This window comes from Phalacrocorax aristotelis, chromosome 2 (assembly GCF_949628215.1).
Source record: "Phalacrocorax aristotelis chromosome 2, bGulAri2.1, whole genome shotgun sequence".
In the NCBI taxonomy this organism is placed as follows: domain Eukaryota; kingdom Metazoa; phylum Chordata; class Aves; order Suliformes; family Phalacrocoracidae; genus Phalacrocorax; species Phalacrocorax aristotelis.
In genome coordinates, this window is record NC_134277.1 from 78,135 (window position 1) to 106,003 (window position 27,869).

Genomic DNA, 27,869 nt, shown 5'->3' on the forward strand with positions numbered 1-27,869 from the left:
CGATGGGGGGGGGCGGAGCTGCCCGCCGTGCCGCGCCGTACCGAGCCGTGCCGGCCCGGCATGGCTTCCCGGGAGCGGCTCTACGAGCTTTGGATGCTATACTTCGCTAAGGTGAGGTCGGCACCGGAGGCACCCCCCCGGCTTTATTTCGGGGGGGGGGGCAGCACCCCTTTACCCCCATCAACACACCCCCCCCCCCCCCGCTTGCATCCCCCCCTGCGCGCACCCCCCTGCCTGCACCCCCTGCCTTTGGGAAGGGGGGGTCCCTACCTTGGGCGTATCGCAGCACCCAGGGGGGGCTCCCCACTTGGGGGGCGCCGCCTTGCCCCCCCCCCCCACCCGCCTGCTATATCCCGCTCCCCCGCCCCGTTTTGCCTGTTTGGGGTGTCATCGCGTCCCCCCTGCACCCCACTGCCGCATCCTGGGGTCCGCGACCCCCGCCTCCGCCGTGCGACCCCCATGGGGGGCACCGCGACCCCCCCCACGGACCCCACGGAGGTCCACGACCCCCCCTTTGGGGTTACCGCATCCCCCTGGACACCCCCCCCCACTGCATCCCACACCTCCCGGGGGGGGTCCACACCCCCTTTGCACCCAGTGGGGAGGGTGAGGGGGGGTCCGTACGCCCCCCCCGGGTCCCCGCAGGTACGACCGCGGTGACATTGGAGCAGCGTCGGGAGCGATGGGGAGGGGGTGCCCTGCCTCAGGGTGGGGGGGTGTTGTCCTGCTCCGGGGGACCCCCCCAGCCCCCCCTTGGCACCGCCACCTCCCCCCTGCGTCATGTCTCCCTCTGCTCGAGGGGCTCCGATCAGACCAGGTCCCTTGCGGGGTGGGGGGGGGGAAGGTGTCCTCGTGGAATGGGGGGGTCCCCAGCTGGCAGCATGCTGGGGGGACACCCCACCCCCCCAACTGTCCCTGGCACTTCGTTTTCCCCTGAATTATCCCCGCTCCCAGGGTGCGGAGGCCGGATCCTGCAGGAGGGGAGACACCCCCCCCCTCCGTGTCCCCCCCGGCTCCTGCGCCGGAGGGCTGGGGCGACCAGCCGGGATTTTGGGGGTGAAGGGTGTTATTTCTACCCCAAAACCACGCCGTGTGTCCGGACCGCGGCCGGCGACGCCAGGAGGGATGGGGACCCCGGTCCCAGCTGGCGATGGGGTCAGCCGTCGCGCCCGTCACCGCGTCCAGCCCCGCGACATCCCCTGCACCCCCAAAACAAAGCCACCCACGCCCCCCCGTTTATCTCCATCCCGGGAAAAGGGGTTAAAGCACCGCGAGGGTCCCGTCGGCGGTGGGTGCTGCCGCTCCCACGCTACCCCAGGCCCATTTTGGCCCCGGCACGAGATTAAAAATTAAATAAATCATTAAATGGTGGACACAGGTGCTGGGGGACGGCCCCGCGTCGAGGGGGACGGCGGGGGCCCGGGCCGGAGCCCGGCGGTGCCGGCACCGCAGTTGGGGTTACTCACCGCCGGGGACGGGTGGGGAAAAACCCCAAAATCCTCGCTGCGGGGTGCTGGGGAGAAACGGTGCGGTGGGACGGGTCCTGGGGGGCTCGTACGGGGGACGCGTGGCACACCACGGGGTGGATACAGTCGGACATGGGCCGTGGGACATGCCATGGGGTGGGCATGGTTGTACGGGGGACGCGTGGCACGCCGCGGGGTGGGTACAGTTGGATATGGGACATGGGACGTGCCATGGGGTGGGCACAGTCATACAGGGGATACGAGGCACACCATGGGGTGGGTACAGTCGGACGTGGGACATGGCATGGGGTGGGTATGGTCGTACAGGGGACGCGTGGCACACTGCGGGGTGGGTACAGTCGGACGTGGGTCGTGTGCCGCGCTGTCAGCTGGGCACAGTGGTACAGGGACATGTGCCGTGCCGTTTTGGTGTTCGCACTCGCAGCGGGACAGGTGCTGCACCATCAGGTGTCCACGGTTTTACGGGGACATGTGTGGGGTGTTCGTGGTTGTACGGGGACACATGTCACGCTGTAGAGATGTCTGTGGTCATATGGGCACACGTGTCACGCCGTGGAGGTGTCCAGAGTCGTACGGGGACACACGCCACACCGTTGGGGTGTACATGCTCATACAGGCGATGCGTGCCACACCATTCGGTGCCCATGGCTGCACAGGGACAGGAGCTGCGCCGTCGGGGTGTGCGTGGTGGTGCAGGGGACACGTGCCCCGTCGTTGGGGTGTTCACACTCGCATGGGGACAGGAGCTGCGTCGTCGGGGTGTGCGTGGTGGTGCAGGGGACACGTGCCCCGCCGTTGGGATGCGCGTGGTCGTACGGGGGGACACACGTGCCATGCCGTTAAGGTGTGCGCCCTTGCACAGCGTGCCAGGCCGTCAGGGTGTGCCTGCTCGCCGTGCCGCACCGCTGGGGTGGCCGTGCCACCAGGGCCGAGGCAGGACCTCGGTGTCACCTCCCCAGGCGTGTCGCTCGGCAAAACCACGCTGGCCTTCGCCGCGGTGACGTCCCCAAGCAGCCGGCGAGGCCGCAGCTGCCAGGACGCGTCCCTGGACCGTGTCAGCCTTTTACCACCCCGCTACCGGGCTTGTTGTGAGGCTCGAACCGGGGGCAGCGGGTGATGCCACCGGTCTGGGTGCCACCTCGGCGGGAGTGTCACCTGTCATCGTCCCCCTCGCCGGCTGGTGAGATCTGAGGAGGGCCGCGTGCCGGGAGCGGATGCGTTATCTCTCGCGGCTGTAAAATAGGGCAGAGCTCGCATCACGTCCCCAGGGGTGTCCCACGGGGTGGCCGTGCCGTGGCGTGGGTGGTGCCGGCCATGTTGTCCCACAGCAGCCCCCCCTCCTCCGTCTGGCAGGGTCCCCAGTGCGGTCCCACCGCCGGGACCCTCGGTGTCACCCCATGGGACTCAGCGCCAGGGAGGGGACAACGCAGTGGCTTTGCCACCCTCACTTTTGGGGGGGGGGGGGGGGGGGTCCAGAGCTCTCGGCAGCACCGGCGAGGGATGGAGGTGCCGGCACAACCTTCCCAGGCGGCACCGCGCCGCCGGAGCCCAGAAGCCACCCAACAGGCTCTGCCAGCTGGCAACCGGCTGGGACGGGCACCGGCGGGGGCGGCCGCCGGCACCGGCCCGGTGAGCGCCACGCCGGGATGGGACGCCGGCGCCGGGTGGGTGCAAGGGGGAATGTTGGGTGGGGAGGAGGGATGCTGAGAACTGGCAAACTCAGTACACCCCGGCTTCGGTCACACCGATGCCGGGGTGGGGGGTGTGTGCGCGATGGCAGGATTTGGCTCGTGTTTTCGGCACGGTGCGGTGATCCGCGGCGTTCGAAACCCCGCGGAGCTTTGCGTCCGCGCTGCGCCGGCGGCGACGTCCATCACCCCGCGTGTCCCATCGCCCCCATCGCGACCTTTGACTGCGTCCCACAGCCGCTGGGTGGGCGCGTGGGGCTGGGGAGGGGGGAGGGGGGTGGGGTGTGTGGGATGCAACCAGCAGCACCCCAAAACATTGCCGGGCGGCCGGGCGCGGCGGGAGGAAGCACCGTTGGGGCGGCGGGTGACTTGGCATTTCCTGACGCTCGGGTTGGGGTTTTTTTTTTGGGTTGGTTTTTTTATTTTTTTTTTGGTGGCTTTGCACAAGAGCAAAGCGAAGCGGTAACGAGAAACGGGGGGGGGGGGGGGGGGGCGGGCGGGGGAGGGACATCAAATAATAACAACGATCCCCCTCCCCCGGCCCGGCTGCGCCGGCGTGACTCGCCGTGTACCGGGGTCATGGACGACCCCGGTCACCCCGATGGCCAGGTAACGGGGGGTCTGCGTAGGGGGGTACATGGGGGGACCCCGTCCCGGCTCGCCCCGCCGGATGCTGGCGCTTGAAGTTGAGCGGTACCCGGCGGTAAATGGGGGGATGGGGGGCGCGTTTGGGGGGGAAATGGGTGACGCGGGGGAAGCGGCGGCTCGTGTGGGGGTTTGGGGGGTCCTGGACTGGGGTTGCTTTTGGGAGGATGCCTCTGGGAGGGCCGGGAGGTCCCCTCAGGGTCCCCTGCGTTGCAGCGGTGCTGTGGGTGCGTGGGGGAGCGATCGGGCCCCCCGAGTTCTCAGGGAGTTGGGGATGGGGGGGGGCAGGTCCCTGCAGGGAGCGGGGTGTCCCCAAGGCGGGATGGCCCCTGCCTGGGCTGGGGACCCCCAGGGTGCTGCGTTTGGGTGCTGGGGGATGTGCGTCACCCCAAGGGGCTGCATTGGGGTGCTCGGGGCCGTGCGTCACCCCTAGGTGCTGTATTGGGGTGCTCGGGGATGTGGGTCACCCCAAGGAGCGGCATTGGGGTGCTCGGGGCCGTGGGTCACCCCAAGGGGCTGCATTGGGGTGCTCGGGGCCGTGGGTCAACCCAAGGGGCTGCATTGGGGTGCTCAGGATGTGGGTCACCCCAAGGGGCTGCATTGGGGTGCTCGGGGCCATGGGTCAACCCAAGGGGCTGCATTGGGGTGCTCAGGATGTGGGTCACCCCAGGGGCTGCATTGGGGTGCTCGGGGCCGTGGGTGACCCCAAGGGGCTGCATTGGGGTGCTCAGGATGTGGGTCACCCCAAGGGGCTGCATTGGGGTGCTGAAGGATGTGGGTCACCCCAAGGTGCTGCATTGGGGTGCTCGGGGACACGGGTGACCCCAAGGGGCTGTATTGGGGTGCTCGGGGCCGTGGGTCACCCCAAGGTGCTGCATTGGGGTGCTCAGGATGTGGGTCACCCCAAGGTGCTGCATTGGGGTGCTCGGGGCCGTGGGTCACCCCAAGGGGCTGCATTGGGGTGCTTGGGGCCGTGGGTCACCCCAAGGTGTGCCAGGTGGGGGGTGCCCGGCCCCGGGGCGCGGTGCCAGCCGGGGGTGAATCACAGCCGTTGCACAACCGCCGGGCTGGGGGTTGTCACAGGCGGTGCCAGGGGCCCGCGCCCGGCTCTGGCTGCTGATTGGCTGGTAGCTGCCAGTAGGGGCAAGTGCTCTGGCTGCTGATTGGCTGGCAGGTCCCAGGGGTGAGTTACCCTCTGCAAGTGATTGGCCAGCAGGTGTCTTTAAAGGGTTGGCAGCTTTTGCTGCTGATTGGCTGGTGGCTGTCTGTAGGGGCAGGTGCCCTGGGTGCTGATTGGTCAGTGACTCTACAGGTTGTGTGGCTCTGGATGATGATTGGTCAGGAGCCCTATGGCTTGTGCTGATTGGTCAGCGGCTCTACAGGTTGTGCTACCCTGGGTGCTGATTGGTCAGCGGCTCCACAGGTTGTGCGGCTCTGGCTGCTGATTGGTCAGCGGCTCCACAGGTTGTGCTACCCTGGGTGCTGATTGGTGATTGGTCAGTGGTTCTACAGGTTGTGTTACTCTTGGTGCTGATTGGCCAGCATTTCTACAGGTTGTGTGGCTCTGATTTCCCATTGGCCAGTGGCTCCTGGTGGGGGGGGGTGGTGTATGTGTAATCTTGACTTCCCTGGCTGCTGATTGGCTGATACCTCTGGGGCGGTGGTCACTGTGGGATCTGATTGGCCAGCGGCTCCAGCCTCGCCCCTCACCCTTGCAGAAGGACCTCTCCTACCTGCAGCAGTGGCTGGAAGCCTTCGTCATGAACTTCGAGAAGATCATTGCCCTGCCCTCCCTGGAGCCCAGGAGGTGAGGAGCACCTCGGCACCCTTGGGTGCTGCAAGGGTGACACCCACAGCTAAATTTGGGGGTTGCTGCGGCGGCTCATCCGCTTTCAGTGGTTTTAAACCATCCGGTCTGAAGCTTGGAAGGAGTTTGATGGTTGGGGGGGTGGGGTGGTGTTATGGGTCGCATCCTGCCACCCCTGTTTTCCCCGTCACAGGCCGGAGGAGTCGGTGTCGGAGATCCCGGTGCTGCCGCGGGAGGTGCTGCAGGTGCTGAGCCAGCGGCTGGGGCAGTGCGTGGCCCAGATCCCGCGGGAGGAGGGCGGCGGGGCCAGCCTGGGGCAGGCGCTGCTCCTCCTCAAGTTCTTCATCATCATCTGCAGGTGGGTGACACCCCACCACCGCCGCCCCTCCATCCCCCCCACCCATGGGTGTTCCTGCTTTGGGTCCTCCCAGCGCTGTAGGATCGGCCCCAAATGCAGCCCAGCTCCGCACCCAGGTGCTGGGGGGCACTAAGGGGACCCCACATCTCTGGGTCCTGTTCCCCCCACCCCAAAATCTTCACTGAAAGGACCAAACTGGTCCCACACTGCCGCGGTCCCAAACTACCACGGCACCTTCCTGGATGTGCATCGCCCCCCACACCCCAAAAGCAGAGCATCCCCCCTGCCACCAAAGCATATCACCCCCCCAAAGCACAGCATCCCTCACTGAAGTGCAGCATCCCTCCCCCAAAGTGTGGCTTCCCCCCAAAAAAAGTGCATCATCAGCCCCCCAAGGTGCATCACATCACCCCAAAAAACAGTATTTACACCCCCACTAAAGTGCTTCATTGAGCCCCCCAGGTGCATCCCACCCCCCCGGGCCCTGCCACCTCCTGCCAGCCGACACAGGGTGACCCCTGGCAGCGGCGTCCCCACGAAGCCACCACCTCCGTGTCCCTGGGAAGGGGGGGACCATCTATATCCCCCCCCCCCTTTTCCCAGCCACTGGCAGGGTTCAGCTGAGGATCTACCCTGGCTTGCGCCGGCGTTATCCCCCCGACAATGCATTAACCACCCCCTCATGATGCATTAACCCCCCACGATGCAATAACCCCCCCCACGAAGCATTAAACCCCCCAAAAATATTATCCCCCCCTCCTCACAGAAACCTGGAAAACATCCAAATGGACAAAACCCCCGGCTTCATCGCGGAGGTGCTGAAGCTGCTGCGGGTCTGCAGCAGCAAGGTGAGCGTGCGGGGAGAACCCCCTGCCCCGATTTGGGGTGGGGGGGCTCAGCCAGAGGAGGATCTGGGGGGGGTGGGGGGGGTGTTAATCCCGCTTCTCCGGCAGCTGAAGAGTGTCCAGGAGGATGAGCAAAGCGGGGCGCAGCTGGAGAGCGGGATGCTCTATGCCCTGCATCTCTGCGAGTGCCTCTTCGACCCCTACCAGACCTGGCGGCGACAGCTGAGCGGGTGAGCAGGGACCCCCCCCCTCCCGCCACCGCACCCCAAAATCCCCCACACCCCCCCCTCTTCCCCCCCCCACTTCACCCCTCTCTTTCCAGGGAAGTCATCAGCACGAAGGAGAAGAGTAAATACAAGTTCTCCCCGGCCCCTTTGCCCCCCGAGTTCAGCGCCTTCTTCCAAGGTAAAGTGGGGGGTCCGGACCCCCCCATCGCCCGCCGGAGCCGGGCTTGGGCTGCGGCAGCGGGCCCTCGGGGCACGCAGGGGGTCAGTATGGGATCCGTGGGTGTGCAGAGCATCCAGGTAGAGGGTGCTAGAGTAGGGATGGGATCCAGGAGCACATACAGGATCCGTGGGGGCATACAGTATTCAGTGGAAGGTATATGATTTGAGGGCAGATACAGGATCCTATACCTGCCCCAGGGTATCCTCTACCTGCCCCTGCAAATGTAGGAGCCTATAACTTCCCCCAAGGTCAGTATATGATCTGAGGGCAAATATAGGGTCCTATATCTGCCCCAGGACCCTGCAAGCGCCCAAGAGGAGGGCAAATATATGATCCTATACCTGCCCCAGGTTATCCGATAGCTATGCCTGCAAATATAGGATCCTATACCTACCCCAGGATGTTCTCTACCTGCCCCTGAAAATATAGGAACCTATACCTGCCCCTCAATATCCTATACCTGCCCTCGCAAATTAGGAGCCTATACCTCCCCCTACAAATATAGGATCCTATACTTGCCCGAGAGTTGTTATATGATTCAAGGGCAAATACAGGAGCCTACACCTGCCCCAGGATCACTATATGTTCAAGGGCAAATACAGGATCCTGTGTCTACCCCAGGATCCCTTTATGATTCCAGGGAAAATACAGGATCCTATACCTGCCCTGGGACCCAATACCCATATGGGCACGTACAGGGGTCCCGGGGGCAGGTATAGGAACCCGAAGCAGGGATTGAGTTGTGCGTGTCCTGGGGAGCCTGCAAAAATCAATGCAAAGGGGACTTTTTTCTGGGGAAGCCCCCAAAGAAAACCCCCATTCTGAGGCAAAAGCGTTGCAAAAAAATCACCTAAAACTCCCAGCGCACCCAACCACCTGTAAATCCCCAACTGAACCCTACTTTTGAACAAAACCCCATCTTTTTAGGACAAAAAGACCTCCCCTGGCGCAACCAGAGCTGCAAAACCGTTGAGCATCCTCATCCCCTCCATCATCAACAGGGTCCAGTTCCCACATGGGCTGGTTTTTGGGGTGGATTTGGGCGGAAAGAGAATTTTTCCCTTTGTTGTTTTTTACCACTAACTCCCCAAAGTAAATCTTTCCCTCTTCATCCTCGCAGAGAGTTTCCAAGCTGGAGGGCAGCTTCCCGAAACACTCCAGCTCCGACTTATCCATCTTTTTGGGGCCATCCTCTCTGGATCCAAGGTACTGTTGGGAAGGGGACGGGGGGGGAACTTGGGCTCATCATCCAAGTGATAAACCCCAAAGCTTTATTTATGCCAAGTGAGATAAACGCTGGAATTAAACCGCTTAATTTTCAAAAGCCTTTAAAAACCATATTTAAACTTCCAGCTCTAAATTCAGTGGGTTTTACCTTAAAAAAAAGGTAATTGAATTAGAGAGAGGGTTGAGCTGAAGCTGCCTGTTCACCACCGGTTTGGCTCTGGGGTGACAGATGAGAACTTCTTGGCTGAATAAATTTGAGCAGAAATAGGTTTTAATTAACCCGATGCTTAAAAATCAGGATTTGATGAATAGCTCTGAAATTGGCTTTAAATTCATTTGCACGCACCCAGGAGTGGGGTGCGGCGAGACGGGTGAAACCTGCAGGGCTGGAAACATCGGGCTCAGCGTTAATAGCTTAAATAAAGGATTTTATATCGCGATAGGCGACATAAAAGCCCGTCTCCCCCCCATCATCCCGACAGCCCAACGCGCTGCGGGCCATCACGCCGGCGGCGGTGGAGGTGCTGCTGGGGGTGCTGCGGCGGGGAGGCGGGGGGACCCCCCCAGTCCCCGGGTTGCTGGAGCTGGCGCTACGCGGCGTGGTGGCCGTGGTCCACGTGCTGCACGGCAGCAGCCCCGGCACCGGCCCCATGCCGTTGCGTGTCCTCCTGGATGGTTACTTCAGGGTGCTCAACTCGGACCTGCCCGTCGCTTCCTTGGCGCCGGAGGCGGCCGGTGGCCTCATCGCTGTCCGTGTCCTCATGCTGGGTAGGTGGGTGGGGGTGCGGGATGGGGACGGGGACGCGGGATCGGTGCTGAGCCGTCTCCACCTCGCCGTAGATGCCATCCCGGCCATGCTGAACTGTGAGGACCGGCCGGTCCTCCAAGCCGTCTTTCTCAGCAACAACTGCTTTGAGCACATCATCCGCCTCCTCCAAAACAGCAAGGTACCGGGGTGGCCAACTTGGTGTCCCCCCTTGATGACACTAGGGTGGGGCACCCTCATCTCTGTCCTCACCCTTCCTGGCTCTAAACAATGCTGGGATGGGGTGGCCACGGTGCAGCAGCGTCCCCAGGGTGGGGACCCTCTGTAACCCCCTTCCCTCTTCCTCCCACCCCATACTGGGTGCCGTTCCCCAGGGCTGACACCCACCCCGTGTCCCACAGCTCTACCTCAGCGGCTCACGGGAGGCGGGCGAAGCCCGGGACGAGGTCCCCGCGCAGCCACCGGACAGGGATGGCCTCCAACAGGTATCGTGTGGGGCCACCCCATAACCCCAGGGGGCCGCCTCATAACGAAACCACCAGGCGTGGTTGGGCTGTGTCCCCTCAACCCCATGACTTGCAGACCCACCACCCCCATGTCTCTGTAGGTCTTTGACAGCAGCTCCGACGCCATCGCGGTCCACGCCATCGGGGTGCTCACCGCCATCATGAGCAACTCGCCCTCGGCCAAGGTGGGCAGCGGACCAGAGGCAGGGAGGACACCCCAAAAGCAGATGGCTTTGGGCATTTTCACCTTGCGAGGTGGGCTGGGGTGAAAGCAGCACGTGGTGGGGCTCAGCACAGGGTCCCACGTGCCCGGGTGCTTGCAGGAGGTGTTCAAGGAGCGCATCGGCTATGCCCACCTCTACGAGGTCTTGAGGAGCCAAGGACAGCCCACCCAACGCCTGCTCCAGGAGCTCCTCAACATGGTGAGCATGCCCACTTCTCCACGCTGAGCAAAGCCCTCAGCGCTGGTGATTCGTGGTACGTCTCGGCCCCTGGCAGCCCCATTCCTCGCCCCCCTCTCCTCTCCACTCTGCTAGTTTCCCACCAGCTTCCTCCCAAGGGGTCCTGGGGCCATGGTCAGCTTCGGGGAGTCTTGAGCCCTTTCTGATATGGTACTGCTTGCTCTGGTACTGCTGGATGTGTGAGGGTCTCCAAGGTGCTTGATGCACGAGCGTCTCCAAGGCACACAGGGGTCTCTGACATGCTTGATGCACGGGTCTCTCCAGGACCCTTGATGCACGGGTCTCTCCAGGACCCTTGAGGCACGGGTCTCTCCAGGACCCTTGAGGCACGGGGCTCTCCAGGACCCTTGAGGCACGGGGCTCTCCAGGACCCTTGAGGCAGGAGAGTCTCCAAGATGCTTCATGTGTGGGGATCTCCAAGAGTTTCAGTGCACAGGGGTCTCCAAGACTCTTGACGCATGACAGTAGCATGCTGGTACGCTTGGTGCACGGGAGTCTCCAAGGGGCTTCATGCACGAGGTCTCTGCTGCCAGCCCAGGGTGGCCAGGGGGAGGCTCCGTCCTTCTCCACGGGGTCGGGGCTGCACCAACCAGCTGTTGTGTTTTGGCAGGCAGTGGAGGGCGACCACAGCTCCTTCCCGGTGCGCCCCATCCGCAACGAGCAACCCCTGCTCATCCTGCTGGCCTGGCTGCCGGCGCTGGCGTGCCGGGAGCTGCAGGTCTTCCTCTCGGGCTGGCTGCGGCGGCTCTGCGACGCCTCCCTGCCCAGCCGCCTCACCTGCGTCAAGGCAGGCATGGTGGGCTGCCTGCTGGGTGCTCTGGCCACCGAGCCGGCGCTGCCAGCTGCCTGCTCCGAAAATTTACTGGAGCTGCTGCGAGCGTTGGGCAGCCTCTCCATCCGCCCCGGGGAGCTGCGGCAGCTGCTGCGGCTGCTGCGGCACGAGCGGGGTCAGGGACCGCATCCCTACGCGGCACCCGTCATCCGGGCGCTCTCGGGGATGGCACGGGTCGAGGGACCCCCCCGGGCACTGCAGTGCTTCGACCTGACGCCCGGCATGGCGGGGATCATGGTGCCTGCCGTCCAGAAGTGGCCCGGTGGTGCCTTCGCCTTCCACGCCTGGTTGTGCCTGAGCGAGGAGGAGCCCGAACCACCGGCGAGGCCGAAGAGGAGGCAGCTCTACAGGTGAGGCTCAAAGAAGGGACCAGGGGGGCTGAGGTGAGGATGAGGCAGGACAGCATCAACATCCTCACCGTGCTTCTCCAACAGCTTCTTCACTGCTGGAGGGACGGGCTTTGAGGCGTTCTTCACCGCCGGCGGCGTGTTGGTGGTGGCCGTCTGCACCAAGAAGGACTACATGACGGTGGCGTTGCCAGAGTTTGCCTTCAACGACTCGGCTTGGGTGAGCATCATCCCCATCCCTGTCTCCTTCCTCATCCCCGTCCTCATCAGGGAAGGCAACGAAGACACCAGGGCGCCTGACACCCCCTCCCTGTCCCCGCAGCACTGCGTTGACATTGTCCATGTCGCCGGCCGACGGCCCTTCGGCCAGAATATTGTCAGCATCTACACCGATGGGCACCTGCGAAAGACAGCGCAGCTCCGCTTCCCCTCCCTCCACGAGGTGAGGGACCCCTCGACGCCCAGCTGGACCCCTCCCCATGGCACGGGGCCGGGTGCCAAGCACAACTCCTCCCTTCCAGTCCTTCACCTCCTGCTGCATCGGCTCCGCGGGCCACCGGACCACCACCACCACCGCCACCGCTGCCAGCCACCCACCAGCATCCCATGGGCCAGAGCTGGTCTTCCCCTCACGCCCCTCGCTCGGCCGCTCCCAGTCCGTCCCTGCCGCCCTGGGCCCCCACACTTGGACCCCCACTCAGCTCCCCACAGAGGGGGTGGTGGCCACCACAGCGGCGGGCAGCCAGGACACCGAGTGGGGCAGCCCCACCTCCCTGGAGGGTCACCTCGGCTCTGTGGCCATCTTCTGCGAGGCTCTGCAGCAAGCCCAGGTCAAGGCGCTCTTCTGTGCGGGTACGTCAGGGTGGGATGCGGGGGACATCCACAGGGATGCTGGTGGCAACTGGGATCTCCTCCACCATGCTCCAGCTCACCCCAATCCTGTTCCCCCAGGGCCAAACGTCACATCACCGTTTACAATGGAAGGTGACTTGGTGGAGCTCAGCAGCAAGCTCCTGCTGTACTACACCCCACAGGTGAGGAGAGCCAACCCCTGGGGATGGGGATGGCACCGGTAGACCCTCTGCCATAGGTGACATCTCCAGGAGCACAAAGATGCTCCCATGGTGCTCTCTTCTAGGCCTGCAGGAACAACATCTGCCTGGACCTCTCTCCCAGCCACGGCTTGGATGGGAGGCTGACGGGGCACAAGGTGGTCAACTGGGACGTCAAGGTACGCTGAGCGCTGGGTGGTCTATCCTGGCCCATTGGCCCCGTGGCGTGGAGGCAGCTGGACCCCTCCTGGGGTATGGGGAAGGGGCAGAACCCCCAAGGGGTGTTGGATGGCCATGGTGATTCCTCTGGACCCTACAGGGACTCTGCTATGTGGTATTGGGTGCACCAAAGACCTGCATGCCCCGTGGGTCCCCTAAGGACCCGCATGCCCTGTGGGTCCTCGGTGTCCAGGGTGGGCACCATGGGTGGTGCAAGGGAACAGGTGTTTTTGGGGACCCTTTTCAGGTGTGTGCTGTAGGATGGGTCAGGGCACACCCTGATCTTTGCTAGCAACAGGGCCTGGCTCTCCCTGGCTTGAGCTGAGCCTGTGAGCAGGCAGGGTGGACCCCAGGTGCACGTGCAACCTCCTCCTCTACGCTGCCATCGCCGTGCAGCACCCAGCAAAGCCTCTCACCTCCCTCTGGCAGGACGTGGTCAACTGCGTGGGTGGGATGGGCGTGCTGCTGCCCCTGCTCGAGCAAGTGGTGTCCAAGAAGGAGGAGCCCGAGGATGAGCAGGAGACCAATGACCTGGTGGGGCCAGAGCTGACATCCTCCAGGAATGCCCAGGGCATGCTCATCCCACTGGGCAAGTCCTCAGGTGAGGACCTCAGGGGATGTGGAGTGGGACACGGGTCCTGCTCGGGTGCTGGAGGTAACTGCGCTGCCGTGTGGGTGCTGCCTGCAGCGGGCTGGTGTCCACCGTGGGCATAAGAGGTCTTGCCTGGGGCACCAAGAGTTATGGGGTAATGGAGAAACCATTGACACCTTTTAATGTTTTTATGACCTAATTAGTCATAAGCAGTTCTGGGAAGACGTGGGTGACTCCAGCCCGCTTACCTCTGGCTCGCCTTTGTGTGGAGTCTCTGATGTCTTGATGGTGTCTGGGTTCATGCAGCAGCCTTCTCCTGCATAGGTGAAGCAGGCCTTCTCCCGAAACCCAGCTGCCTATTTCCAAGATGCTCAGAACAACAGAGGTTTCCAGTAGCTTAAATTTGGGGGAAAGAGGGGAACAGGCTGAAAACTTTGCAGAGAAAAGTCAACAGTGGGGTCTCCAGGACGCCCTTTGCAGGCAGATGCAGGCAGCCCTGTAGGAAGGTGTTGGGGTGGGAAGAGGGCTCACAGCTACCGGTGGGGCTCTGCCCTGTGCCTTGCAGAGAGCAGGCTGGAGAGGAACAGCGTGGCTGCCTTCCTGCTGCTGGTGAAGAACTTCATCCAGAACCACCCGGTGAACCAGGAGAGCCTGGTGCAGTGCCACGGGCCGGCCATCATCGGGGCGCTGCTGCAGAAGGTGTGGGGGGCTACCGAAGGCTCCATCCCGCAGTCCTCGGGGCCATTCCCCAAAGGGGACGCCGGGGCTGCAAACCTCCCCTCTCGCCCGTGGCAGGTCTCCGGTCCTCTGCTGGACATGAGCATGTTGATGGCCTCGCAGATGCTCATGGACCAGGTGGCCTCCGAGGGCAGCGGGCTCCTGCTGCACCTCCTCTACCAGCATCTCCTCTTCGACTTCCGCATCTGGAGCAACAGCGACTTCGCCGTCCGCTTAGGTGGGAACTGGGGGTGCTTGGGGGTGCTCTCCATCCCGGCTGGCTTCCACAGCCCCTCACACCTTCTCCCTGCAGGTCATATCCAGTATCTGGCCAACGTCATCAAGGACCACAAGCAGCGCATCTGCAAGAAGTACGGGGTGCAGTACATCCTTGATTCCATCCGGACGTACTACAGGTGAGCTGCCACTTGTAGCTGGAACCCCCTGACACTGGTCCGGTGGTGGGCTTCACCCCTTGGAGCTGCAGTTTGGGGTAGACACCATTTGCCTGGGGCAATATCCCGCCCTGCGAGCACCTCATGGGATAATATTCCGGTGCGGGAGCATGGTAGTGGGCGCAGGACCTTCCACTCCCCATGGCCATGCCCCATCCCAAGCCTGCACCCAGAGCTGTGCCCGGTCAGCCCCAAAATCCACCCCCAGTATCTCTCCAGCAGCACCTAAGAGCATGGTGGTTTCTGCAACAAGGTGATGCCCTTTTCTCATCTGACCCCATGCACCTCTTCATGCCCAGGGTACTGCGGGTGCTCACGCCCACAGACACCCAAATGCATGGGGTGGACATTTCCTGGTGGGCAGGGTTGGCCAGAAGGGATGTCCACGCCAGGCTGCCCCAGAGCTCCTCAGGCTTCATGGTGGGATTTGGGATCATGCTGGCGAGGGGTGACAAGGGGCAGGAGGGTGGCTGTGCACGTCCCCAGAGGGAATGCCAATGCGTGTCTGTCCATCAGCACCTCCAGGGAGAAGACCACAGCCACCGACGACATCAAGACAGTGCAGACATCCCTCTTCAGCTTGGTGAAGGATTTCTTCTGCAGGAGCTTCTCTGGGGAGGAGATGCAGAGCTTGCTGAACTACGTGGCTGGGGCGCAGGATGAGCAGCAGGTACGGCACTAAGCCACCCAGGTCCCCAAACACCTCAGTGTGCCATGGGCTGGCCCAGCGCTTGGCAGCAGGTGGGGAGAAGCTGCTGAGGTCCCAATGGGGCACCTGGAGGGCAGTGGACAACCAGCCCCATGTCCCACAGGTCTGCGGGGCACTGGAGGTGATCCACAGCCTGCTGAAGGGATCGCCTGCCCAGGAGCAGCTCTTCGCCTTCCTTTTTGAGCCGGGCCATGTGGAGGTCCTCTTCTCACTGCTGGTGCAGAAGAAGTTCTCGGATGAAGTGCGGGAGAGAGTCTTCAAGGTAAGGCGGGTCCCCAGCACCAACCTCTTGCCATCCCCAGCTACCGGGGGCTTTGCCACAGTGGTGTGGCCACCTCTTTCTGTCTCACCAGATCCTCTACAAGATGCTGAAGTATGAGAGGGTCCCTGAGCGCAGCAAGAACCGCCTGAAGCTGAAGGACATCGGGTACCAGGGGCTCATTGCCTGCCTCACTGACATCCCCGGCTCCATGCTGCTCTTCCGATGCCTCTCGGAGCAGGTCCTCGGGGCAGGTACCGTGCGCCCAGCTGAAACCAGGCTGGTCCTGGCCACCCATCCTGAACACATGCCATGGGGTCATCACTGGTAGCTTGGTCTTGGGGCTGGGGGTCTTTGGTGGCTTTTGGGGACAGAAGGAGGTGTCCCACCACCATACTGTCTCTCCTTGTCCATAGACCCTCCCAACTACAAGGACCTGGTGGCCGTGGTTTACCTGTCCCACCGGGCCAAGCTGACCGTCCGGCTCGATATCTGCCGCAAGGTGAGCGGGGCCATGGGCATGAGGGCCTGTGACTGAGAGGTCGCCCTGGGGCTGAGCTCCCCACAGCCACCCATGGGCACCCAGCCGTGCCCAAATGCAGGGGCCGTGGGGATGGCAGTAACACCCCACGCACAGGGCTGCCGGCAGGTGGACATGCCAGCATGGACGTGGTGCAACCCCAGCACTCCATGATGGTTATGGAAGATGTGGAGTGCTCAAGCATCCTGCCCCTCAGAGGGGCCAACCCCGCCCAAGAGGCTACCAGGAGCTGGGGCAACATCATCAGGTCTGCCCTTGGCTTTCTCTTGCAGCTCTTCCACTTGATCTATGCGCAGCAGGACATGGTGAAGCAGCTGGCGAGGCTGGCCGGCTGGCAGGACACGCTCACCAAGCTCTACGTCAAAGAGTCCTACGAGTCCCGCCAGCACAGCCTGAGCATCGCGGGCAACGGGGGCTGCCTGGAGCTCCTCCGTCTCTCAGACACCTCCGGCAAAGAGGGGATGAGCCCACTGCCAGCCGAGCTGCAGGAGCTGGATGTCTTCTTGCCACTGGGCTATGAGGTCTCAGACCAGGAGCTCTCCGAGGGCTTCTCCGACCACTCCATCTCCCCGAGCGGCCGCACCAAGTCCTTCCACTCCTACAACTTCAAGTCTTTTGACTCCTCCGACCGGGCCAGCCGCTCATCCTCCAACCCCGGTGATGGTCCTCCTTTCGATGGTGTCTACCACCCTCTCTCACCCTTCTCCACCTCACCCTTCGACCTGGGGCTTGAGCTGGCTAGCACCAGCTCCGTCGCCACGGCTGAGAGCGGCACGCAGACCCCCGCCAGCGGCCCCGACACCCCCTCACCCCTGGAGAGCTTCAAGCCCTTCCCAGGGATGCGAGCACGCAAGAGCTCCAGCCTCTCAAACGTCCTGGATGAGAACAGCTACCAGGACACGCTACCCAGTGACAACGTTTCCAATACCAGCAACCCCCAGGTGAGCCCCAAACCATCGTGCCCACCACCCTGGGCTATGCTGGACACTGAACCTCTCACCCTTCCTCTCCGTTGGCAGCAAACGCCTGAGGAGGAGCTGTGCAACCTCCTGACCAACATCGTCTTCTCGGTCACCTGGCGCGGGGTGGAGGGTTGGGACGACGTGGCTTGGAGGGAACGTGGGCAGGTCTTCTCCGTCCTCACCAAGTTGGGGTCGGCGTGCGAGCTGGTGCGGCCCCCCGATGAGATCAAGCGCAGGTGAGTCCTGCCCAGGTCGGGAGCGAGGTCCAGGGGGTGGACTCCGAGGGAGGACCACCCCACGGAGCTGCCTTCTCTCCCGCAGCCTGCTGGAGATGATGCTGGAGTCGGCGCTGACGGACCTGAAGGAGTCGGGGCCAGCTGCCCTGCCCGGTCTCACCCACAACGCCCTCAAGCTGCTGCGGCTGCTCCAGGACTTCTTGTTCTCTGAAGGACACAACAACCAGGCCCTGTGGAGCGAGAAGGTGCATGGGCACGAGCAGGGGGTCCTGGTCCCAAACCTGAGCTCTGACCCCTAATGCTAACCCTCATGTTAGCCCTGACCCAAAACCCTGCCCCAACCTGCAGCCCTTGAACTGACCTTAGAAAATAACCTGTACCTTACTCCTAAACCATAACCCTAACCCATAACCTCCAAATTCAACCCTAACCCCTACACTTCAACCTTAACCCTACACCCTTGCCGTAAACCCAACACCATAGCCTTGTTGCCTAAACCCTAACCCTAAACTGTAAATCTAACTGTACCACCTAAATCCAAATGCTAAACCTTAACCCCACACCCTTGCTGTAAACTTCAACCCTAACCCCAGTTCTATACCCTAGCCCTAACCCCAGTCCCAACCCTTAACATCAACCCTACAGCCTTACTGTAAACCAAAATCCTAATCCTATAGCCTAACCCTAACCGTAACTCAAATTTGTAAATCTAACCATACTCTCTAAATCCTAATCCTAAACCTTAACCCTACCTCCTTGCCATAAACTTCAACCCTAACCCCAATCCTACACCCTAACCCCAGCCCTAACCCTTAACCCTAACCCTACAGCCTTACCAAAAACCCATACCCTAAGCCCCAACCCCTCAACCTAATCCTAACTCCTACCCATGACCCAAACCCATGTCAAGCAAACCGAGGGTGGCGGGGTGATGGGGACAGACCTGGTGGCTTTGCATGTGGCCAGCTGGAGAGGCGAGGGGGCACGTGGCTGGGCGGGGGGGCTCACTGTGCCCCCCCCCCAGATCTACGAGGGGGTGAACAGTCTGCTGGACAAGCTGGGCGTCTGGTACCACCTGGCCAACGGCACCTCCGACCTCAAGGAGATGGCCCAGACGGGTCTACGCATTCTCGTGGGCTACATCATGCTGCAGGACCCCCAGGTGGGTCAACCCTTCCTGGGGCTCGGGGTGAGACCCCAGCCCTTGGGGCACGGCAGGTGGCCCCATCTGATGTCCTGTTTCCACCCCAGCTGCACTCGCTGGCATACGTGAAGCTCCACAGCCTGCTGCAGACCGCCTCGGCCCCCAAAAAGGACGAGGCTTGCTACCTGCTGGGCAAGTTGGAGACGCCGCTGCGACGCTCGGTGGACACCAAGTCGGAAACCTTCTCCTGGTTGGTGCCCATCGTCCGGACGCTGATGGACCAGTGCTATGAGACCCTGCAGCTGCAGGTCTTCCTGCCCTCGCTGCCTCCCACCAACGGCAGCCTCACTTTCTACGAGGACTTCCAGCTCTTCTGCACCACCCCGGAGTGGAGGGGCTTCATCGAGAAGCACGTGGGTGCCCTGGGGCATGGGGTGGCATTGCTGTTGGAGGAAGACCTTCCCAGGCTTAGAGATGGGTCTATGCTGCAGTGTTGTCCCCATGTCACCGCCGGGTTGGGACAGTCTGCAGGGGTGACCTCCAGGGCAGGGTGTTCATAGCCTGGATGATGGTTGGTGGGTGCAAACACCTCCCCTCTCCTCCCGGTTCTGTCGGTAGGTGCAGCCCACCATGGCCCAGTTTGAGATGGACACCTTTGCCAAGAGCCATGACCACATGTCCAATTTCTGGAACGCCTGCTACGATGCCATGATGAGCAGCTCCCAGCGGCGGGAGCGGGAGAAGGCGGCCAGCCGCAAGATGTTCCAGGTACTGCCTGCTCCTCAACCCTGGGACGTCAGCCTGGGGACGTGCTCCTCACCCCAAAGATGTCATCCAGGAGATGTGCTCCCCCCTCTGGGGACGTGATCCTAGGGATGTGCTCTTCATCCCAGTGGTGTCATCCTATGGATGTGCTTCTCACCCCAAGTACATCATCCTAGGGATATTCTCCTTGCCCTGGGGATGTCATCCTCACCTCAGGGATGTCCTCAAGCCCCAGCCCTGCTGTCACTTCACTCTCCTACTCCCTTGGCAGGACCTGGTGCTGGAGCCGGCGGTGAAGCGCGCCAAGGTGGAAAACACCCGGCACGCCAATGTGCTCAAGCAGGCCAACAACCACCATGGCACCGTGCTGAAGCAGTGGCGGTCCCTGTGCCGCCTCCTCACCTCACCCCGCTCCGCCTGGGCTGACCGGTGAGCCCCTGCCTCGGTCCCCAGGGAGGGGTGACACGGCTGGGAGTCCCCAGGGTGTCTAACACCCACCTGCCCCCCAGGAACCCACCAGAGGTTCGCTGGAAGCTCTCAAGCGCCGAGACCTACTCCCGGATGAGGCTGAAGCTGGTGCCCAACCTGAACTTTGACCAGCACTTGGAGGCCAGTGCCCTACGGGACAACCTGGGTGAGGCTGATGGGAGTGGGGCACCCAGGGGTCCCCCATGCAGCGGGCAAGGCGGGGTGCCACCGGTTGGATGCGCATGGTGGGGTTGAGCTGGGAGCTGTCATGGACCCCGTTGGGGTTGGGGGAGTGGGATGGGGAACCCTTGCAGGACTCGTTCCCCAGCCATGGGTGGCTGGGGGTGTCTGCTAACCCCCTCCTCTTTTCAGGAGCTGACCACCTCCACAACCCCACCGAGTCCCTCCCGCTCGCCATGGCCAAGGAGGCCAAGGTGAGCGAGCTGGAGGATGACCAACTGGCTGAGGAGGACCTCCCCGTCCTGGACAACCAGTGAGTGTCTCCATCCCCTGCCGTGGCACTGGTTCGCCCAGGCTGGGGGTGTCACCGGGGTCTCCTCACCCCTGCTGTCACCCAGGACTGAGCCCAAGGAGCAGAACCAGCGGGAGAAGCTGGTGGTCTCGGAGGACTGCGAGCTCATCACGACGGTGGCCGTCGTCCCTGGCCGCCTGGAGGTGACGACCCAGCACGTCTACTTTTACGACGGCAGCAGCGAGAAGGAGGAGACGGAAGGAGGTAACGGCACGTGCTCCTTGTGGGGGGTCCTTGCAGCAAAGTGGGGTGAGGAACCCCCCACCCATCCCATCTCCTCCAGAAGCCCATCACGCCGGGTGCTGGCCATTTTGGGGGTGGGCTCTTCCCAGCCCCAGGGCGATGCTGGCCTCCATCCCTGCCTCGGGAATTGGGGTCTGGGTGGGCAGTGATGCCCGCGGGGCTCTGTACACCCCTGTCTCGGCAGGGATCGGATATGACTTCAAGCGCCCCTTGTCCCACCTGCGCGAGGTCCACCTGCGCCGCTACAACCTGCGCCGCTCCGCGCTTGAGCTCTTCTTCATCGACCAGGCCAACTACTTCCTCAATTTCAAAAAAAAGGTGGTGGCACCCTTTCCCCCCTTCAAACCCCTCCAGGGCCATGGCACAGCCCAGGCTCCGGCCACTGCATGTCCTACCCGTGTCCCCCCAGGTGAGAAACAAGGTGTACTCCTGCATCCTCGGCCTGCGTCCCCCCAACCAGATCTACTTCGGCAGCCGGTCGCCCCAGGAGCTGCTGAAAGCCTCAGGGCTCACCCAGGTGCTAGCCCCACCTTGCCCCTCTCCTTCCCAGATGGCAAAGGGGAGGGTGCCAGCGTGGGACCAGGGGTGGCTGTGGGTTGGAGATGGCCATGGGACCTGGGATGGTCATGGGACAATGGATGTCTGGGTTGGATTTGGCCATGGGACCTGGGATGGTCATGGAACAAAGGATGGCCATGAGATGGGGACATCCATGGGACATGGGGTGGCTGTGGGACGGGGATGGCCATGGGGTGGGGGTGTCTGCTCCCCCCCAGCCCATCTCAACCACCCTCCCTTCACTCCAGAAATGGGTCCTGCGGGAGATCTCCAACTTTGAGTACCTCATGCAGCTGAACACGATTGCGGGGCGCACCTACAACGACCTCTCCCAGTACCCTGTGGTGAGCACCCGTGTGTGTCCCCGTCCCCCCAGCAAGCCCGGGCCCCCTCCCAGCCTCACCCACCTCCCACCCCACCCAGTTCCCCTGGATCCTGCGGGATTACGTCTCAGAGACCCTCGACCTCACCGACCCAGCCGTGTTTCGGGACCTGTCCAAGCCCATCGGGGTGGCCAACGAGCGGCACGCACGGGACGTGAAGGAGAAGTGAGTGTTGCCAAAAAAGGAGGGACGGGGGCCTTGGGGACCGCCTAGCCGGCTCCTGGTGGACCTCCCCGCCTCACCCCCAGGTACGAGAGCTTTGAGGACCCCACGGGCACCGTGGACAAGTTCCACTACGGCACGCACTACTCCAACGCGGCGGGCGTCATGCACTACCTGATCCGCACCGAGCCCTTCACCACCCTCCACATCCAGCTGCAGAGCGGCAGGTGGGCACCCGGCGGGGGGACCCTGGGGTGGGGACGTAGCAGGGGACGAGCAGGCTCCGACCAGGTGTCCTGTGCCACCAGGTTTGACTGCTCGGACCGGCAGTTCCATTCGGTGCCGGCAGCATGGCAAGCCCGCATGGAGAACCCCGTGGACGTCAAGGAGCTCATCCCCGAGTTCTTCTACTTCCCCGATTTCCTGGAGAACCAGAATGGTAAGGGGCACCCGTCATCGGGACAGCACCCATGGGACCACGGCGGGGGTCGGTGTCCCTCACCCCCTGGCTGCCCTGCCTGCAGGCTTCGACCTGGGCTGCCTGCAGCTCTCCAACGAAAAGGTGGGCGACGTGGTGCTGCCCCGGTGGGCGCGCTCCCGCGAGGACTTCATCTACCAGCACCGCAAAGCCTTGGTGAGATGGTGGAGCCCATCCCAATCCCTCCTCCGCTCCCGCCCCTGGGGGGGTCGTTACAGAGGGGTGGTGGGCGTTCCCGGCCCACCCTGATGCCCCATCCCTGGACAGGAGTCGGAGTATGTCTCAGCCCACCTCCACGAGTGGATCGACCTCATTTTTGGGTACAAGCAACGAGGCCCGGCCGCCGTGGAGGCCCTCAATGTCTTCTACTACTGCACCTACGAGGGTGAGCCGTGGGGCAGGAAGGTGGGGGGGGCACCTGCCAGGTGGCCCCCCGTGACCATCCCCATCCCCAGGGGCCGTGGACCTGGATGCCATTGCTGATGAGACGCAGAGGAAGGCTCTGGAGGGCATCATCAGCAACTTTGGGCAGACGCCCTGCCAGCTGCTCAAGGTAGCTCATACCCTTCCCCTCCCCCAAAAATATCCCCTTTTGGGGGGCCACCCCCCCTTCTCATGGGTTCCCTTGCCCCCCAAGGAGCCCCACCCTGCCCGACTGTCGGCAGAGAGCGCTGCCCGGAGGCTGGTCCGCCTCGACACCCGCTCACCCAACGTCTTCGAGAACCTGGACCAGCTCAAGTCCTTCTTCGTGGAGGTGAGGACAACCCTGGGGGGTGCCTGGCCAGGACTCAGGGGGGTGGTGGTGGCCAGGAGGGTGCCCATCAGTTGCTGTCTCCCCACAGGGCATCAGCGATGGGGTGGCCCTGGTGCAAGCTGTGGTCCCCAAGAACCAGGCGCACTCCTTCATCACGCAGGGATCACCCGACATCCTGGTGAGTGAGGGGAAACTGAGGCACGGGTGCGTGCTGCTGAGCCGGGGGTCCAGGGCCGAACCCCAGGAGGGCTCCTGTGGTAGGAACTGCATCACCTCCATCTTCATCTCTGCCCAGGTCACCGTGAGTGCCAACGGCTTGCTGGGGACCCACAACTGGTTGCCCTATGACAAGAACATCTCCAACTACTTCAGCTTCACCAAAGACCCCACTGTCTCCAATGCAAAGTGAGTTGCCGCAGGGTCCCGGGGGATGGTCCCCAAAGGCGCCACCAGCCCACCCGTGGCTCTGCCACCATCCCACGTCCCTCCCCACCAGGACCCAGCGCTTCCTGCAGGGCCCCTTCGCCCCCAGCGTGGACCTGTGCTCCCGCACGTTGGCCGTGTCCCCCGACGGCAAGCTGCTCTTCAGTGGGGGACACTGGGACAACAGCCTCCGTGTCACCTCGCTGGCCAAAGGGAAGGTCGTTGGGCACATCACCCGGCACATAGGTACGTCATCTGACGATGATGAAGGTCCAATGATGCCCCAGTGGGTTTGTAGGGTGGAGGCAGGGGGCATAGGAGGGGCAGGGGACATCTCCCGGTGTCCCCTGTCTTCTGGGGAGAGGCCAGGCTCCACCGCAGAGAATCTCCACACCCCAAAACACGTCTTGGTGCCATCCCACGGGGTTGGGGTACCAAGCACGGTGGGACGGGACCAGCACCTCATGGTGTCCCCCTGGGTGTCACAGACGTTGTCACCTGCCTGGCGCTTGACCTCTGCGGCATCTACCTCATTTCTGGATCCCGGGACACCACCTGCATGGTGTGGCAGGTCCTACAGCAGGTAGGGGGTTGACCCTTACCCCCCGCGCTCCGGATGGGGTGGCTTGCAGTGGGCACTGCCACCAGGTCACTGAGGGTCCCCGTGTCCCCAACGCCAGGGTGGGTTTTCCAGCGGCTTGGCTCCCAAACCCGTCCAGGTCCTGTACGGCCACGACGCCGAGGTGACGTGCGTGGCCATCAGCACCGAGCTGGACATGGCAGTGTCGGGCTCCAAGGTGAGCTGGAGTGGCGGGGTGGGCGGCGGGGTGGGCAGTGCCACCGTCATCACCCCGTGTCCCCTTCCTCCCGTAGGATGGCACCATCATCATCCACACCATCCGCCGGGGTCTCTTCATCCGGTCCCTGCGGCCGCCCGGCGAGAGCTCACCACCCGCCATCCTCTCCCACCTGGCCGTGGGGCCGGAGGGGCAGGTGGTCGCCCAGACTGCCGTGGGTCAACGAGCCTGCTTGAAGGTACGGCCAGGTGTCCGTGTGTCCTCCCCCTCGTCGCCCTCAGCGTGTGTGTTCCCCCCGTCTTCGCTCTCTTTCAGGACAGGTTTGCGCTGCACCTCTACTCGGTGAACGGGAAACACCTCTCCTCCGTCCCGCTGGACGAGGAGGTGACGGCCATGTGCCTGACGGAGGAGTTTGTGGTGCTGGGGACCATGCAGTGCGGGCTGGAGATCCGTGACCTCCAGAGGTGAGGGCTACCACCCACCTTGTCCCACCCCAACCACCCCCTTGGGGTGCCCGAGGGGTCCCATCCCACCACTCGTCTTCTCGCAGCCTCAGGATGGCCGTGTCCCCCGTGCCCATGCGGGTGCCCGTCCACAGCGTGTCCGTCACCAAGGAGAAGAGTCACATCTTGGTGGGGTTGGAGGATGGCAAGCTCATCGTGGTGGGGGCTGGGCAGCCCGCTGAGGTGAGCGTGGACCCCCACCCCAGGCGGTGGTGGGACTGGGAGGGGTCATGCCTTGGTGTCCGCCGGGTGCTGCTGGGCTGGGGACCTCTGCTTGTCCTCCAAAAAAGGGGGGCAGAGGTGGGGTGAGGTGGGATACGGGAGATACAGGGAAGGGGATATGGGAAAGGGAGGGGGTGGAGATGGAGGTGGGGAAGGGGACGGAGGTGGAGATGGGGTAGGGGAAGGGGACGGAGGTGGAGATGGAGGTGGGGAAGGGGACGGAGGTGGAGATGGAGAAGGAGAAGGGAAGGGGACGGAGGTGGAGGTGGAGGGTGGGGAAGGGGACGGAGGTGGAGATGGGGAAGGGGAAGTGGACGGAGGTGGAGATGGAGAAGGGGAAGGGGACGGAGGTGGAGATGGGGAAGGGGACGGAGGTGGAGGTGGAGGGTGGGGAAGGGGACGGAGGTGGAGATGGAGGTGGGGAAGGGGACGGAGGTGGAGATGGAGAAGGGGAAGGGGACGGAGGTGGAGATGGAGGTGAGGAAGGGGACGGAGGTGGAGATGGAGGTGGGGAAGGGGACGGAGGTGGAGATGGAGGTGGGGAAGGGGACGGAGGTGGAGATGGAGGTGGGGAAGGGGACGGAGGTGGAGATGGAGATGGGGAAGGGGACGGAGGTGGAGATGGAGGTGGGGAAGGGGACGGAGGTGGAGATGGAGATGGAGAAGGGGACGGAGGTGGTGATGGAGAAGGGGACGGAGGTGGAGATGGAGAAGGGGGAGGGGACGGAGGTGGAGATGGAGGTGGGGAAGGGGACGGAGGTGGAGGTGGAGAAGGGGAAGGGGACGGAGGTGGAGGTGGAGAAGGGGAAGGGGAAGGGGACGGAGGTGGAGATGGGGAAGGGGAAGGGGACGGAGGTGGAGGAGGGGAAGGGGAAGGGGACGGAGGTGGAGGTGGAGGGTGGATGGCAACGAGGAAGGGGTTAGGAGATGGGTGGGGGTGCAGGCAGGGAAGGGGATGGGGGTGGGAGAAGGGATGAGGATAGGGATTTGGAAGGGGGAGGGGATGAGTGGGTGGAGCAAAGGATGGGGTTGGAAGGGGACGTGTGCTGGGGAAGGGGCTGGGGGTGGTGGGTGTTTGGAAGGGGACGGGGAAGGAGAAGTTGATGAGGGTGGGGAGGGGGAAGCCGGAGGACATTTGGGAGGCGATGGGGAGGGAGAAGGGGACGAGGGCGGGGATGGAGAAGGGGGAGGGAGGTGGACGAAGGGCGTGGGGATCCAGAAGGGGCTGGGGAAGGGGACAGGGACCCGGGTGGGTGCTCACCCCCCCGCCTCGCCCAGGTGCGGCCGGGCCAGTTCCGACGGCGGCTGTGGCGCTCCACGCGCCGCATCTCCCAGGTCTCGGCCGGCGAGACGGAGTACAACCCCGCCGAGGGCAGGTCCTAGGCCTGCGCCCACCACCCGCCCGGGGCGCCCCACGCACCCCCCCGGCACGGAGTGGGGGCCCCCCGCGCCCCGCGAAGCCGGGGCGGGGGTCCGCAGAGCCCCGTGCTGCCTGCAGGCTGCCTGCTCAGCCCATCGCCCGTGGCCTTATCCAGCCCCCCCGTGGGGTGGGGGGGCGCAGAATCGTGTGCGTCCCCCAAGTCGTAGGGTGACACAGCCCCCCTTCCCGTGGAGGGATGGGGGAGAGGAGGAGGCGGGGACCCCTCGCTGGGAAGGGGGGTGCCACGTCCCCCCCCGCCGTGCCCGCTGGCCAGGAGCCGGCCGCTGTGTGCCCCGTCCCCCGGGATTTTCTATCGGTTTTTAGATCTTTTACAGAAAAAAAAATTAATAATAATATATCTATGAGAAATAGATGAGTAAAGGCCCGTGTCACGAGTGGGGGGGGGGGTCTCAGCAGCCGTGCACCCACGTGTCACGAGTGGGGGGGGGTGTCTCTGGCAGCCGTGCAACCACGTGTCACGAGTGGGGTGGGGGGTCTCTGGCAGCCGTGCACCCACGTGTCACGAGTGTGGGGGGGGTTTCAGCAGCCGTGCACCCACGTGTCACGAGTGGGGTGGGGGGGTCTCTAGCAGCCGTGCACCCACGTGTCACGAGTGTGGGGGGGTCTCAGCAGCCGTGCACCCACGTGTCACGAGTGTGGGGGTGTCTCAGCAGCCGTGCACCCACGTGTCATGAGTGTGGGGGGTCTCAGCAGCCATGCACCCTCGTGTCACAAGTGGGGGGGGGTCTCAGCAGCCGTGCACCCTCGTGTCACAAGTGTGGGGGGGGTCTCTAGCAGCCGTGCACCCACGTGTCACGAGTGGGGGGGGAGGGCTCTAGCAGCCGTGCACCCTCGTGTCACGAGTGAGGGGGGTCTCTAGCAGCCGTGCACCCACGTGTCACGAGTGTGGGGGGGTCTCAGCAGCCGTGCACCCACGTGTCACGAGTGGGGGGGGGTCTCAGCAGCCGTGCACCCACGTGTCACGAGTATGGGGGGGGGGTCTCAGCAGCCGTGCACCCTCGTGTCACGAGTCGTGGGGGGGTCTCAGCAGCCGTGCACCCACGTGTCACGAGTGTGGGGGGTCTCAGCAGCCGTGCACCCACGTGTCACGAGTGGGGGTGGGGGGTCTCAGCAGCCGTGCACCCACGTGTCACGAGTGTGGGGGGTCTCAGCAGCCGTGCACCCACGTGTCACGAGTGTGGGGGGGTCTCAGCAGCCGTGCACCCTCGTGTCACGAGTATGGGGGGGGGGGGGTCTCTAGCAGCCGTGCACCCTCGTGTCACGAGTGTGGGGGGGTCTCAGCAGCCGTGCACCCACGTGTCACGAGTGGGGGGGGGGGGTCTCTAGCAGCCGTGCACCCACGTGTCACGAGTATGGGGGGGTCTCAGCAGCCGTGCACCCACGTGTCACGAGTTGGGGGGGTCTCAGCAGCCGTGCAGCCACGTGTCACGAGTGGGGGGGGGGGGGGTCTCTGGCAGCCGTGCACCCACGTGTCACGAGTGTGGGGGGGGTCTCAGCAGCCGTGCACTCACGTGTCACGCGTATGGGGGGTCTCAGCAGCCGTGCACCCACGTGTCACGAGTGTGGGGGGGTCTCAGCAGCCGTGCACCCACGTGTCACGAGTATGGGGGGGGGTCTCAGCAGCCGTGCACCCTCGTGTCACGAGTGTGGGGGGGGTCTCAGCAGCCGTGTACATGTGTCATGACCATGGGAGGCTGCAGCAGCTGTGTACATGTGTCACGAGTGGGGGAGCGGCTCCACAGCTGCGTACCCATGTGTTACGAGTGGGGAGGTCTCAGCAGCCGTACACCCACATGTCATGAGCGTGGGGGGTCTCAGTAGCCCTGTACCCATGTGTC

General features: G+C 63.6%; 1 protein-coding gene across 1 annotated transcript; it reads left to right on the forward strand.

Moving 5' to 3' along the window:
* On the forward strand, nt 1–26,380 carry NBEAL2 (neurobeachin like 2). The gene is given in 55 exon segments (XM_075081993.1): nt 1–111; nt 5,539–5,627; nt 5,821–5,985; nt 6,752–6,833; nt 6,939–7,060; nt 7,153–7,235; nt 8,398–8,483; nt 8,987–9,272; nt 9,345–9,451; nt 9,672–9,755; nt 9,878–9,961; nt 10,100–10,198; nt 10,848–11,419; nt 11,504–11,636; nt 11,739–11,858; nt 11,938–12,268; nt 12,368–12,450; nt 12,555–12,647; nt 13,117–13,288; nt 13,845–13,978; nt 14,075–14,234; nt 14,310–14,412; nt 14,968–15,121; nt 15,264–15,422; nt 15,514–15,673; nt 15,836–15,921; nt 16,233–16,901; nt 16,980–17,158; nt 17,244–17,403; nt 18,183–18,320; nt 18,410–18,715; nt 18,921–19,070; nt 19,339–19,496; nt 19,577–19,701; nt 19,908–20,028; nt 20,114–20,271; nt 20,495–20,640; nt 20,642–20,827; nt 21,117–21,212; nt 21,292–21,416; nt 21,500–21,640; nt 21,722–21,852; nt 21,938–22,047; nt 22,159–22,276; nt 22,347–22,444; nt 22,529–22,645; nt 22,734–22,823; nt 22,941–23,050; nt 23,142–23,314; nt 23,557–23,651; nt 23,749–23,865; nt 23,942–24,103; nt 24,181–24,329; nt 24,416–24,551; nt 25,869–26,380. Coding segments are annotated over 55 exon segments (8,367 nt in total). The 5' UTR covers nt 1–60; the 3' UTR covers nt 25,974–26,380.
* The last annotated feature ends 1,489 nt before the right edge of the window (nt 26,381–27,869 follow it).